The 15,084-nt window shown below is 43.2% G+C and overlaps 1 protein-coding gene across 1 annotated transcript in view; it reads left to right on the top strand.

The window, feature by feature from the left end:
• Positions 1 to 15,084, top strand: part of Cat (catalase) — a 42,998-nt gene that overhangs the window by 22,383 nt on the left and 5,531 nt on the right. Inside the window, exons 5-10 of the mRNA XM_005384146.2 lie at positions 81 to 185; positions 780 to 905; positions 1,427 to 1,618; positions 2,015 to 2,167; positions 6,631 to 6,769; positions 9,869 to 9,999. Coding sequence (XP_005384203.1) covers positions 81 to 185; positions 780 to 905; positions 1,427 to 1,618; positions 2,015 to 2,167; positions 6,631 to 6,769; positions 9,869 to 9,999 — 846 coding nt within the window. The remainder of the gene's footprint in view (positions 1 to 80; positions 186 to 779; positions 906 to 1,426; positions 1,619 to 2,014; positions 2,168 to 6,630; positions 6,770 to 9,868; positions 10,000 to 15,084) is intronic.

Raw genomic sequence — 15,084 nt, 5'->3', positions numbered from 1 at the left:
GGTAGTAGATCATGTAAATTGCCATATTCTTATAAACGCACTTTAAAAAAATTTTTCTGTCTCTTTTTTTTTCCGTTTAGTTTCCGTCCTTTATTCACAGCCAGAAGAGAAATCCTCAAACGCACCTGAAGGATCCAGACATGGTGTGGGACTTCTGGAGCCTGCGTCCTGAGTCTCTGCATCAGGTGGGGCCCTGCCTTTTCTCACCGCATTGTAGTGTGTCTCCCGGGATGGACCTGTTACATGGGCCGCTTCTCCAGCTTCGGCTTCTTTATTGGGGTTGACCTCTGCCTGTCTTTTCAGGATGCTTTCTCGGATTTCTTGATCATGAAGGGTTTTGTAATGACTGATTTGTCTTCATTCATAGGTCTGAAGTAGTGATGCTAGATAGCTGGGAGCATTGTCAGTTGATATTTAGCACTGCCAAGGGTTCAAATCTCCAGTCCGAGGTAAAGCTAGGTATTAGGGAAACGAGGGAAAACTAGTGCCAAGCTATTATCCTATTACAATAAATTTTAGGTAACACCGTAGGCTGGTTTTCAGATTTGTTTTAGCTTTCCCCATTGAATTTGGAGTCATGATGGTAATGATCTCTATGCTATCCTGCTTTAAAATTCTTCTGTGTGTTGTTTTCTATAATGAAATAATAATGCTAACTCTTCTCATGGGATTGGCTGGTATGTTCCATACAGTTAAGGGATTTTTGGGAAACGAGAGTGTCTTAAAAAGCTGAGATATTAAAGCTGAGATATTTTAGGTTTTCTCTTTCTGTTTCTTAGGTTTCCTTCTTGTTCAGTGATCGAGGGATCCCGGATGGGCATCGGCACATGAATGGATACGGGTCGCATACTTTCAAGCTGGTTAATGCACATGGGGAGGCGGTTTATTGCAAATTCCATTATAAGGTACATGTTGTCTTTGGGGCAGAGGGTGCCAGGCTCCTACTTCCCACCTCTTCTTATTTTTCCTGAAGGACTGAGGGGAGACCGAGCCTTCTCCCACCTTCCCTTTTCTGCTACCCCAAGGAGGGGCAGTACTGATCTAGTTGACCAGCACTGTGAGTGTTTTGTTGACCACTACCCCAGTGAGAAAAGCTCACGCTGCTGAGTGAGAACTCTAGGTAGTCTGTTTTTGCCTCTTCTTTACGTGTGGCCAGAGGTAAGAGCACGTGGCTGCTGCCAATAGTTTAATCGTCCTTCAGTTTTAAATATATAATGTTGGAATTTCCTTGACATTTAAAAGACTCGGGAGAAGCAAGTAAAATTTCTTCTTGATAAATTCCTTGGTACCAGATTTGCTCGACCGGTGTATTGTAAGAAAGTACAGTCTTTGCTATCATTATTCATAATCCTTCAATGAATTGGTGATTTAATTTTGATCATTTTGTCAGGACATTTCAGTTAGAGCTTCTTTTTTCATTCTGTAGACTGACCAGGGCATCAAAAACCTTCCTGTGGAAGAGGCAGCAAGACTTTCCCAGGAAGACCCCGACTACGGCGTCCGAGATCTTTTCAATGCGATTGCCCAGGGCAACTACCCCACCTGGACTTTTTACATCCAGGTCATGACATTTGACCAGGCAGAATCGTTTCCATTTAATCCCTTTGATCTCACCAAAGTAAGTCAGCCACAACTGCGTTGCTTTCTTTTCTAAGTCTCTTCTGAAGAGAGTTCACAGTGACAAGTGGTGGTAGCGCTTCCAGGTCAACCTCTGTGCTGCTGCTCCGGAAGTTCACTGGGCTCTTGTGGGTTCCTGATGGTGGATCCAGGTATTGCTACTAGCAGGGAATAGATTCGAAGAACGAATGTACTTTTGCTATGGGAAAATGTCAATATTTAATTTTTACTATTGTGCGAGATTAAATGAATACATTGACCTGAAGTTCTTAACATGTTTTATGGGTTCCAGGATTATTTTGCTGATTGATTATATTTGAAAGTTGGTATTTCTATGGGTACCTTTAATGCCTTTCACTTGTCTGACTGGTAATTGTGTTCCTGACTTTATTTTCAGGTTTGGCCTCACAAGGACTACCCTCTTATCCCAGTTGGTAAACTGGTCCTGAACCGAAATCCAGTTAACTACTTTGCTGAGGTTGAGCAGATAGCCTTTGACCCAAGCAACATGCCACCTGGCATTGAGCCCAGCCCTGACAAAATGCTCCAGGTAGGACTGGGGGACTGAAATGTTCTGCTCGCAGGCAGAACACACACACACACACACACACACACACACACACACACACACGGGACAATTTGTTGCAATTTTTATATGAGGAATGAACTAGAACATTTACTTAAACCTTAACTGGGGTACTTAGTTCCTTGTGGGCCTTATTGGGCTGTGAGATCCTTAGATAAACATTCCTTGAGATGACCAGTTGTAAGTAAAGTTCCATAGAACATTCCCTACCTATGTGAAGACGTGGATTTTTAGTCTCTTAACTAAAGAAAAAAGACATAATAGAAATGCTGTAGGTATTTGTAATATAAGGTTTGTTCAGCTTACAACTCATAGAATATAATTAAATGATTTTAATGTCTTAGTGACCATAAGTCTACCAATTTTCTTTTCTTGCTTTTTTTTTTTTTGTTTGTTTGTTTGTTTTTATATTTTTGAGATGGGGTCTTGCTATATAGTTCAGGCTGCTCTTGAACTCACTTTGTAGCCCAGACTGGCCTGGAACACACAGCAGTCCTCCTGCCTCAGCCTCTAGAATGCTGAGATTATCGATGTGTGCCACCATGCCCAGCTTGCTCTGTCCATTTTCTGTTCCATGATGATGCTTGCATTTTTCTGTCTGTGAAAAATGGACTTTTTATTTTTTGATACTGGTGACTGAACCTAAGGGCTTTGCACTGAGTTACATCCCCAGCCCTTCTTTTATTTTTTATTTTGAGGCAGAGACGTACTTGGAAATGTCCTAGGCCTTTATAGAAGGCAAATTTTTTATTAGTTTTTGGCTCAGTTTAGTTTTTTTTTTTTTTTTTTTTTTGTCTTTGAGACAGGGTCTCGCTATGCAGTTCAGGCTGGCCTTTAGAGCTCACTTTGTAGCCTAGACTGGTCTCGAACTCACAACCATCCTCCTGCCTCAGCCTCCCGAGTGCTGAGATTACAGGCATGTGCCACCATGCCTGGCATTTGTTGTTTTGGGGGTGGGGGCAGTACCAGGAATCAAACTCAGGGCCTTGCGCTTACCGGGCAAGTGTGTGCTGCTGAGCTATATCCCCGGCTCAGTTTAGTTAACATAGACGGAGTTCCCAGGTGCTATGACAGAGGATGTCAAAACCTAAGTTACTCATAACGTAAGGCAGAGGGTCGTAGTGACTCCAAAGTCAAAATTGCGTCTGGGAGGAGATCTGTGGCAGAGTTGCGGGAACGGTGGCATTTGAGATGGGTTTTGAAGAGTGAACGATTCTGATTTTTAACAGGTAAAATGGTAAAAGCCAATGAGAGCAGGCACTCCTTCTCCTGATGAGTCACTCTGTCCTGATGAGAAAACAGATTAATTGAGCCTATGTCAGGGGAGACCTTAAGTGTCTGGGTGGAAGTTTGTACAGTTTTCCTTTTACTAGGAAAAGAAAATTTTCTTCAGTTTTGAGAAATACGGCCTGGTAGACATCTATCAGAACCATTCTCAGTGATAGACAGAGAAGGAGGGAACTGGGGGTTGGAAAGAGGCATTCCAGCAGGTGATAGGATTTTTGTTTCTCTGGTACTGGAAATTGAACTCAGGACCTTGAACTTGTCAGGCAGGCACTGTGCCGCTGAGCTATATCCCCAGCCCGTCTAACAGATTATAATGGGTAAGCACAAGTATGTGCTTCGAGACAGGGAAGCAGAAGAAGCTAAGGCATGGTGACCCTGGCTCGAAAGGTCCCCTGCGTGGTGGGTGCAAGAGAGCTGAACTGTGTGCCAAGGGGCCAGCAGGGTTCACCAAAGCATGGAGTTGTCGTAGGCAGAGCTGATGTCGTCTAGCCTGGGACTGAGGAAGCAGGAGTAAAAAGTCACCCAAAATCATTTCACCAGAATCCAAGTGACCATGGGTCTCTGGGACCACAGTCAGACTGGGGGCAAACAGCAACACTGAGTCACACATCTAACAGAATTTTGAAGATCTGAATGGTGAACTAGGCCCAGGGGAAGGACCACCTACTAGCAAATACATGACCTCTACAACGAAAGCAAGCCGTTGTACATATGAGTCATTCTTGAAATTGTGGAGCCGGGAGAGGTGGTGCGTGTCTGTAATTCCAGCATTCTGGAAGGTCCAGAGGCAAGAGGATCATAAAATCGAACCCAGCCTGGCCAACTTAGTGAGACCCTGTCTCAAAATAAAAAATAAGAAGGGCTGGGGACGTATGTCAGTGTGAAGGCCCAGGTTTAATCCTCAGTATATATGTAAAAAAAATTGTGGGAAGCGACCTGAAGAAGTATGACAAGTAGAAATTAGACGTGTAGCTGGGGATGTAGCTTAGCGGCACAGCGCCTGCCTGGCAAGCGTGAGGTCCTGAGTTCAATTCTCGCAACCAAAAAAAATTAGATATATAATTTCTGTTAGTATTAATTTCACTTCTGACAGATATATATATTTTAAATTTAGTATTGTATCTTTATAGTTTTTTTGAATGAATTTTTAAAAAGTGGTTGGTTGAAAGAGCTTTCATAGGTTTCATCAAGTTTTTGTTCCTGGCCTACTTTTCCCAAGAACTTCTAAGGTGGTTGAGCTATGAATTCTATTAGGAGTCACACAGTGGGGAAGAACTATCCCATTCATGCATCTGTTTAGTGACCAGTGAGGAGGTATTGAAAGTGTTTAAGTGGGGAAGTACTGTAATCTGAGCCGCTTTGGGAGATTCATTTGCAGGAATATGTAGGATGTATTGTTGGAGTAGGGACTGGAAGTGGAAGGCCAATTAGGAGGACTCTAGTACTCTTCCTAAAGAGCACTAATGAGGGCCTTAGCTTGGGTGGTGGCAGTTGTTATGTTCATGGACAGTGTTCTCATTTACCTGCCAACAAGGCCATAGTCATCCATCCTCACACTTTATCCAAAGTGAGGGACCAACCACCGTAAAATAGACCAACTAACATGATTTGAGTCACAGCGAGAGGGTCTCCTGAGCTCCTGACAGTGCAGTGCAGCCTTCCTCCTTCTCTCCCACTTTCTGCAGTGTACCAGATGGAGGGGGAGAGGGCAAGGGTCCAATTGCTTGAGTCTGCTTTCTTCCCCAGGCCCAGCAGTGGGGGTTAGGATAGGTCCTTGAGCGAGGCCTAGATTCAGGTTGGTGTCTGGGTGTGGCCTTGCTATGCCCGTTTCCCAGCCTTTGTGGTCTCCACCCATAATTGCTGTGGGGTTACCAGATAAACATAAGGTGACGTAAAACCAGAGTGGTACAGTAGAGACAACATCAGTAGCAGGTCGTGGCTTGATTGTATCTTCTATCCTATCAATAGAGTTGGAGTACAAAGGAGGCAGCCCTCCTCTAACCTACCACCTAGTCTTAGTCATGGTTGCAAGAGCCGTCATCTACAAATTATCTTAGACTATCTGAGATGATTACAGGATGTAGAGTCATTCAGCCAGAAGCAAATTATTGACAGACAGTAGGACTGTTTGGATTAAGCATATCAGAGTGAATACTTTGGTACAAATAATTACTTGAGCTACCCTTGTCAACTAGGTTTTTATTTTGCTTTGTAGAATTAGGGATATAAGAATACTCTCTAAGATTCAAAGCCAAGGATAAAGTCAATGAAAGGAAAATTGCTCACAGGACAGAGCCTTGAGTAATGAGACTACTTCAACAATTGGATATTCAGAGTTATACAGAGTTAATCATAAGGCTTTCAACTGGAAGGAATTTCACAATGCTTTGCATGCTTCCTTGACTAATAAGGACTACCAGTTAACCTTTGACTCACTACCTTTGGCATCGGAGGGCTGTCATTGAACCATAGCTTGAACCAAAGCTTTCTTTGTATAGCATTTTGCTTGTATGTAGAATGTCTCAGAGCTCAAAGCATATCTGAGATAATTCAGAAGGCTACATGGGAGGTGCTCCTTTGAAGAGTGTCTGCACAGTTGATTCTTTTAGAAATGTGCTTCTTTTTAAGAGCAGATGTTTGATTCTGCCCCTTCGTGAGACTTTGGGGGAGATGTGGAGTTAACTCAGGATTCTGGTCAGTTAGATTCTAACAAATCTCTATTGCAATTTTTAAATTTTTTTTATTTTTTATTTATTTATTTTTTGTTTTTTTCCTGTACCAGGCATCAAACTCACGACATCGCGCTTGCCAGGCAGGTGCTGTGCCGCTGAGCTAAATCCCCAGCCACTGCAATTTAATACTTCCTTAGGAGTGGGAAATGATATAAGATGGGATGTAATCTTGTCATTTAGGGGAGAATGAGGCATTGTTATTAGCATACATGCGAAGTTTATAGTTGGCTGTAGGGCATGGAAGATGAAGGCTGGTTCTGTTCCGAGCAGAGATTTGGCTCTTTGGAGTGGGAGTAACCAGGGCTGTGTGATAATAATGTACCTTAAATTCTAACTCGATGGTAATAGCCCATGTCCTATCTCATAAGTAACCAGCCCAGCGAATGTCTGTTTTGCTTATTACTCCAGGGCCGCCTTTTTTCCTACCCTGACACTCACCGCCACCGCCTGGGCCCCAACTATCTTCAGATACCTGTCAACTGTCCCTACCGTGCTCGAGTGGCCAACTATCAGCGTGACGGCCCCATGTGTGTGAATGACAACCAAGGTAGGCCTGAAGACGCTGGGTTCTCCTGCGGGGTGGGGTTATGCAGGGCGGATGGGGTGGGCAGCCAGGCCAGGGGTTCCGTGGAGGCCCCACAGCGACAGTGCTTCTGCACTGCGACGGTGTGCCGCAGGTGCTGCCAGCAGCCAGTGTGTTTTGCTCAGCAGGGAAGGTTTTGGCTCCCTGAGGGCTCTCTGCTTAGATCTGTGTTACGGATTGTATCGAGTGTGCCCACCTCAGATTTTACTTGCTGTCCATCCACAAGTTGCAGGAGGGAGCAAGATCTCTCACCAGCTGTACTCAACTATATCCGCTGACTTAGGAGTCACAACATGGACAATTTCTGAAATCACTCCTAAATCATCAGAACTTAGATCTTTGGAAATGCAAAAGCCAAGAGTTCACATCTTTTGCCTCTTTTTGCAGTTCTGTTGAGCCAGGGAAGAACATAGGTCCAGCTAGAGTTGAGAAGGGGTGGGATGGGCAAGTGGAAGGGGAGAAGAGGATGTGGAGGAGTCCAGGAACCTGCCTCTCCCTCTGTTTTCCCTGAGTGAATATAGTTGAATTCATGTAAATCAGCTGGTGAGACAAGACCCCACTACATGTATGATTTTTTTTCATTTAGCCACTTATTTTGGTGCCATATGCAAATAAACTCTAGTTCTAATTACCTTAAATAGCCAGGCAAAATGTTTGATGAATATTTTTCTTTTATGATTACATAGGTTAATATATATCTGATTTTATTACTTAGGATATATGTGCTTTAGTAGTAGGCTGCTTCAGGAATTTTACTGGTGATTAATATTTATAGCTGTAGATGCCTTTTTTTTTTTTTTTTTTTTTTTTTTTTTACAGGATCTCGCTATGCAGTTCAAGCTGGCTTTGAGCTTACTTTGTAGACCAGGCTGGTCTTGAACTCACAATGATCAATCCTCCTGCCTCAGCCTCCCAAGTGCTGGGATTATAGGTGTGTGCCATCACTCCTGGCTCAGATCCCTGTGTTAAAACAAAAGTTATTTTTTTCCATGATAAATAATATATGTGCCGTAAACGAAATTTGGAACATTTAGGAGAAGAGAAGAAAAATCCACTCACAGTCCTAACACCTAAAGGGCCCTTGACTATTATATTTTATTATATTTCTCATAATTTTTTCTGTGAATATATTTTAGAAACTTTAGATTATTTTGGGTATGTAATTTTGTGCTTTTCTTTGGTTACTGTTACTAAGTCTTTCCATACATTTAACAAATTTACATGCTTTCTGACCAGTTATATTTACTGGTTGCAATATTTCTGATGCTTAAAGTTTATAGAGACATAAACTGTGCTCTTGTCTGTGTAGTTGATATTCCCTGTGTCTGTCTTCTGCATTTTCATTCTTCTTTCTTTTTTTTTCTTTCTTCATTCACGTGCTGTGGTGAAACTGTCTATAGCAAAGATGTTCATGTATATTCTGAGCTTTATTAACAAGCAATTGCTTCATGAATAAGGGTTCTTGGTTACATTACAGTGGCATGCTTACAAGAGAGCTACTGAAGGCTGTATTTTAACACATCCCACCAACATTTAGGAATCAAGAATTTGGGCTGCACTCTGAAAGCTTCATAAAGAGCTTAATTGTTCCTAGTAGTCAGTGCCTTCCGGACAATTCCCACTTCGAGTAAAGGTCAGGCCGTACTTGGAAATAGAATTTAAAAAGTACTCAGATAGGCACATTTCAAGAGCTTAGTGCAGAGAACACTGTGGCGGCTGGTTGTGGGAACATTGTGGTTTTCATGTAGACAAGGCTGACCTGGAACAAATTTCTTGAGCTAACCCTTGAGCCCCTTGATGGTCTGGTGTCCTCCTTCCACCACAGCCTCGGTGCCTTGATCGGTGCGATATTACACATCTCCTAATTATCCCCTGTAGACAGTGCTCTGGCAGCGAGCTAGGTGCAATTCCAGCTGTAGACTGGTTGCTCACACCACTTACTACATTTCCAGGCCACTGCTGTTTAAGCCATGTGGGCACAGATAGGCCCAGCTTCTGCTAATGTCGGCCAGAGTTTAGCTTGCTCAATAAATAGGCCAAAAGGAAAAAAACAAAATAGTGCCTCAATTTATTTAATTCCAGAAGTCATACAAAATGTTTTGATCATATCTGTTACTATTTCTCTCTATAAGTCTAGGTAAATAATTGCTCGCATACGACAAATATAAAATTTTTTAAAAATCCCTTTTTTGTTACCTGTGGAGGAATGTAAAAGTGAAGCTAGAATTGCATAAAGATACTTTGAAAGATACTTTGAAAACCTGAAAATCATGGGAAGACTAGTAAAATAGAATTCTGTAATGGAAATACGGTATATGCTGGGTTGGGAGAGACAAAATAGCCAGAGTTTTCATCTCACATCTGCTCCTACCTCCTGGGTGAAGTTCCTGTAGCAGCCAGTGAATATCTCAGAGCTCCATATTTGGTATGTAAATTGAAGGAGTGGGACCAGAACTTCCGTGTTGCTCCCAAGAATCTGTGACCCCATGTTTGAATGGAGCCCAAGTCCCAGTTCAGATTTGAAATGTGTCTTTGGGTCTGATTGCAATGGTGGCAGAAACAAATCTAAGATATATCCTTGTGCAGGTAAATAGAGCTGAGAGCCTTTGAAGTGTTGAAATGAACTTGGAGATCACTCCATTCTAACTCAGACTAAGGCAGTCTGTGAGTAGTTAAAGATGCAGCATTCTAGCCAGGCGTGATGGTGCTACCCACCTATGATCCCAGCTACCCTGGAGGCTGAGATAGAAGGCTTGCAAGTTTGAGGCCAACCTGGGTGACTGAGCAGGACCTTGTCTCAAGAACAAAACAAGACGAAGCTGGAGATATAGCTCAACACCCCTTGAGTTTAATCCCCAATGTGAGAAGGAAAAAAAAAGTGTAACATTCTCTAAGACTTCAAATTGCATGTAGGTAAATATGAGAATTGAAAATTCACATGCATGTGGCATGTTTATCTGTGTACATGTGTATTTGCCCTTTGAATTTACTTCTTCCCACACGGACTGCATGCAGACTCGCTTCCCTTTACATTCCTGAGTGAGTGTATGGTTTCCCTTAAAGGTGGCGCTCCCAACTACTACCCCAACAGCTTCAGCGCCCCGGTGGACCAACGCAGTGCCCTGGAGCACTCCACCCGCTGCTCTGCGGACGTGAGGCGGTACAACAGCGCCGATGACGACAATGTCACCCAGGTAATGGCTTCTCGTCCACTGTGGCAGTCACCTGCTAATTCTCCTTGTCGGCGCCTGCAAGCTCTCCCTCTTAAAGGGTGTCATGTGCCTTACATTGAATTTGGGGAAGATTTATTTTTCTTTCTTAATGAATCAGATCCTTTATTGGACAGCATTGAAGAGTTTTTTTCTGCTTTTATTTCTGTTTATGGTGTGGAGACACATTTCATTTCCCCTAAAATTTACTGAAGGCATACGTTCAAGGCCGCTGGGGAAATGTGATCTCACAGAAATCTAAACAATGGGCAAACACAGCTCAGACATCAGCAAAACTAAATGTGTGGGCAAAGTGCAGGGTCTGAGACACACTGGGGAGCTGCGGAAGCTGTAGAAGCCCTGCGGCCAGCGTGTGGGGTTTGCACTGCAGGCCGACCCATTCAGCTCCTCTGCAGCCGCCACTTGTGCCCACCAGCTCTTACTTATTCCTGCCTCTTCCTCCCATTTCTCCTTCCGTGCCTCACGGCTTCTGTGTGCCGTTGCAGTGGCTTGGTTGTGCCCATGGCCTGACGCTCTTTTTCAGCTTCGTCTCTAGGTATCACCTTTTTACCTTTTTGCCCACCTTTCCACTCAATCTCTTGATGTGTCTTCGTCAGTTTTAGAGAGACAGAGAGATTGACCTGGCTGATCGTTTCTGTTCAGGTTGTGTCACTGGCCTTTGGTCAGCCTTGGAGGAGCCACCCTGCTCGAGTACTTACCTTGTTTCCAGTTGCTGCCCTGAGGCACATTGAGTAGTGGCTCGGTCGGGCCTGTGGCTGGGTGACCATCTCGGTAACACGTCCCGTGTGACTTACACTGCACACAAGAAAAGGCTGAAATTAGAAGTAGAGTTGTTCCAGAGAGCCGTGTGGATGGCCTGTGTTAAACTTGGAATTTAAATTAGCTTTCCCATTCCTGGGGCAAATTACTTGACATCCACAGCTTCCAGAAGGGGAGGTTCATCTGGTTCAGTTTCAGAGGTACAGTCCATGGTTGGCTGGCTCCAAGGCGGGAATATCATGGTGGAAGCTGCTTTGTTTATGGTGGCTGGGAAGCAGTGCAAGAGCAGAGCCCAAGGGGCTGGGGATTTAGCTCAGTGGCACAGCACCTGCCTGGCAAGTGCAAGGTTGTGAGTTCAATTCCTGGTACCGGAAAGAAACCAAAAAAAAAAAAAGAACAGAGCCCAAGAGGAAGAGGGCAGGGACCCAGTGTAGGCCCCAAAGGTAAGCCTCCATGATCTCCCCAGATCTCCCCAGAAGTGTGCTTTATTAATCATCTGATGGCTCCCAATGCAATCAAGTTAATAACTAAGCTTAAATATCACAAAGCCTATTTCTAGTTTCTCACTTTGAGAGTGTGGATTCCAAGTTAGACACACTTAAATACATGAGTTAATTCACTATGAAGACCTTTGTGTGAAGGCTTTTGTGTGTATTACTTTATTCTAGATTATGAACCATATTGAGTTTAACAAGCCTTTGACAGTAACTGCATTGTTTTTAGTGACGGAGGTGACACCAAGTGTGTATAGTACACTTCCTGCTCTCAAAGAATTTTGCCTTTGTGAGGTCAGTGCAGATATTAGAGCAGCTCATACAACTCCTGCAAAAATTAATCCGATAATGAAGCTCTTGTGTACATTTTTAAATTATATAGGGGCTGGGGATTTAACTCAGCGGCACAACGCCTCCCTGGCAAGCACAAGGTGATGAGTTTGATCCCCGGTACTGGAAAACAAACAAACAAACAAACAAAATTATATAGTCCTCTTATTTCATTGAGATATTTTCCTATGACTGTATAGGACTCACATTTTGAAGCTGTCATGATAGCATTGTTACAGGTTCATGGCATAATTGTGCCACATGGGAAATACATAGCCAGGTTCAGATCTATTCTCTTGAGAATGAGACACTTGGATTCCCTCTTCTGATAGCCTCGGCTATCACCCTGTGGTCAGCTGGAATCCCCAACGGACCACATCGAGGATATAGGGCAAACAAAAAATCTTCTCTCACAGGAACTGAAACACAGCTTCTCATCAGCTCAGACTCAGACTCAGACTGGAGAGAGGTGATGTGTTGGGAAAAGGAAACCTTTTGTCCTCTGCTCTCTTACCCCCAAATCAGCATAGACTTCTGTGGCCTCAAAACCTGAGATTTCTCCCAGTCAGTCAGCAGATAGTCAGTTCTGCGAGGGATACCCGTCCTCTAAGCCAGTTCAGTTTTGACATGAGATGGATTGAAGGCTCAGTTCCCAAGGCTGCCCCCCACTTCTGACGCCAGCCGCAAGCTCATGGTTGTTTAACTTGTGTTTCCGATTGATGGGTTACAAACTAGAGTCCTCCTACCCTGCTCCTTGGGTTTGGTTTGGTTAAGTTGCTTGAGTGGCTCACAGAACTGAGGGACACACGTTTGTTTGTTCATTGTAAAGTAAATCACAAAGAATAGAGTGAAGGGTGAGGTAAGAGAAAAGGGGCGCCGAGCTCCCAGCTCTTTTCAGGAGTCTCACCACCTTCCAGGAACCTCAGCTGTCTGGAAGACTCTCAGCCCTCTTCTTTGGGATTTTTATTGAGATGTCCTGGAATTATCTAATGCTAATAGATGGAGGGGGAAACCCAGCAAGGCCTGTCTGTTCAGATTCCTCTTCGCCTTTCTGTGTAACATTCCTCCCTCCAGCGTATGGGGCAGGACCCCTGTGGAATGAGAAGGGTGTCATGACCTACTGTCAGACACAACCAGGTCAGAGACTTTCTTTATGGCCAACTCTAGAACAGAAAGAGGGGGAAAAGGTGAGTTTCGACAACCTGCATTAGGGAAGAGAAATTCTGTCTAGTTTGTATGGCCCTCCTTCGGGAGGGCGTTATAAGACAGGAACCATGTACAAGAACCAAAATATATATTTCATAATATCACAGGCGATCTCTCTCCATGGTAACTGCTTGCCAGAGGCAAACACAGATTTCTGGGAGAAAATAGAATCTCAAATTAACTCCAGACCTTTTCATGTGCAAATGTTCAGCATTCAGGAATAAAGTATCAGGCACACCTACCACATAAAACCTTATAATTGAAAATCCAGAGGAGGGGGACAAACTCCCCACTAAAACTGACCTTAGAAACAAATCTACTAAATGATGGAGACGATGAAATTGTCACATTCAGGCTTTAAAATAACCATGACTACTATATTCAAGAAAGTATATGACGATGTGGAGACTTTAATAAACAGACATTATAAAAACTGAATGGGTCTCCTGAACTAAATAGTGCAACAATTAAAATTAAGGATTTAGTGAATGTGTTTAAAAGGAGATTATTAACACAGCTGAAGAGAAGATCAGTGAATTAGAAGATAGAACGCCTAGAGAAAAGAAAGAACTCTTCATTGTGAAACCATTTAGCGATTGAGATAGAATGTCATAGGGTGGGAGAAACTTTTTGCAAATCATCTAACAAATGATAAACATACAGGATACATGAGGACCTGCTAAAAGCAGTACAAAAAAGATAAGACAGTGGAATAGGAAATCGGGATTTGCTTTTGTAAACAGGCCCTTCACCAAAAGGGACAGATAGAAACTCACGGGAGTGAGAAACATGGAAAGATCAGTCATCAGAGACATGAAAAATAAAACCACAAAGAAACACCGCTACACACGTACTAGAATGGTGAGGCTGTACCGCATGTTGTGAGAACAGGGAGCTCTAATTTTCACATGAACATAAATGAGTTCAGCTCTTCTAGGAAAGTGTTCAGCAGTATCTATTAAAGCTGAACTTGTGCATGTTAGTGACGTCACATCTCACTGACCTATTAAGTTGATACCCAAAAGAAATCTGCATATAGGACTACCAGAAACATATTACAAGACTGTTCAGGTTACCCACTCATTAATAAAACAATGGATAAACGGTATTATGTTCTCACGATGTATACCGATAGAAATCCATGGACTATTGCAATAAAGCGATAATGTAGATAGATCTTAACAAACTTGACATTGAGCAAAAATGCCAGACAAAAGAATCTAGATGGCATGATCTTATATATGTAAATTTTTGAAAAGCCCAAATACAGTTACGTTGTTAGAAAATATTTACCTTTGAAGAGGAGAAAGGGGATAGTGGATGGGAGAGGAGAGTCCATGGCAAGGGGAATTCTGAGGTGAAGGTGTTGATCTGTGTGGTGGTTTTGCAGCTGTGTTTGCTGAAAACATCATTGAACTTAACACTTAGATTGATGGCCATCACTCAGGCATACTGGGCTTAACTTGAAGATGTTATTAAAGAGAGCAAAGAAGTAGTCTTACTTTGCACTGACTAGTAAAAAGTTTACTTTTCTAGGGGGCTGGGGATTTAGCTCAGCGGCACAGCGCCTGCTTTGCAAGTGCAAGGTCGTGGGTTCGATTCCCGGTACCAGAAAAAAACAAAACAAAACAAAACAAAAAAAAGTTTACTTTTCTAATAAAGAAGTTGGTCCTGCCATTAAGGGTCTGTGGTTAAAGTGCGGAGCTATGAAAGTGGCTAGGGATCCTTATCGGTTAGTCCAGTGGAACAGCTGTCATGTGTGGAGAGTCCGTGCCTTCCTGCAGAGATGCTGAGCAATATGGTGATGACGGATGTTAACTAGGCACCTGACCTATGCAAGTCAGGTCACTGTAGCGCCCTCTAGTGGGACTTCTTCAAAGTCCCAGCCTGCAATCCTGAAGCCACAGTTGGGTGGTAAAGGTTACTGCGCATGCTATTCACGATGTGCCCTAGTCTTAGGCCACACGCAGACATAGTTATGCTCTTTATCTTTGTGCATGTGTTGGTACTTTAAAAAAATTGTTAAAATCACAAATTAACCAAATCCAGGGAAGAATGAGACTTTTGTATGGGGTCAGTGGTGTGTTGACAGCTTTTAACAGCTAGTTCCCTGGAGGCATTTGTCAATTTTCATGGTGGAACTATGCCCCAGGACAGATTTTAAGCTACCAACGTGAAGTCAGTCACTGAACCACTGGCAGTGGGAAGTGGTACTCAGTATCACTGTCATGTGGAATTGCTACCAGAGAGCTACAGTACA

Source organism: Chinchilla lanigera, unplaced genomic scaffold (genome assembly GCF_000276665.1).
Source record: "Chinchilla lanigera isolate Chin_1 unplaced genomic scaffold, ChiLan1.0 scaffold00021, whole genome shotgun sequence".
Classification (NCBI taxonomy): Eukaryota; Metazoa; Chordata; class Mammalia; order Rodentia; family Chinchillidae; genus Chinchilla; species Chinchilla lanigera.
The sequence above is the reverse complement of the archived record's forward strand: the minus strand, read 5'-3'. Positions and strand labels throughout refer to the sequence as shown.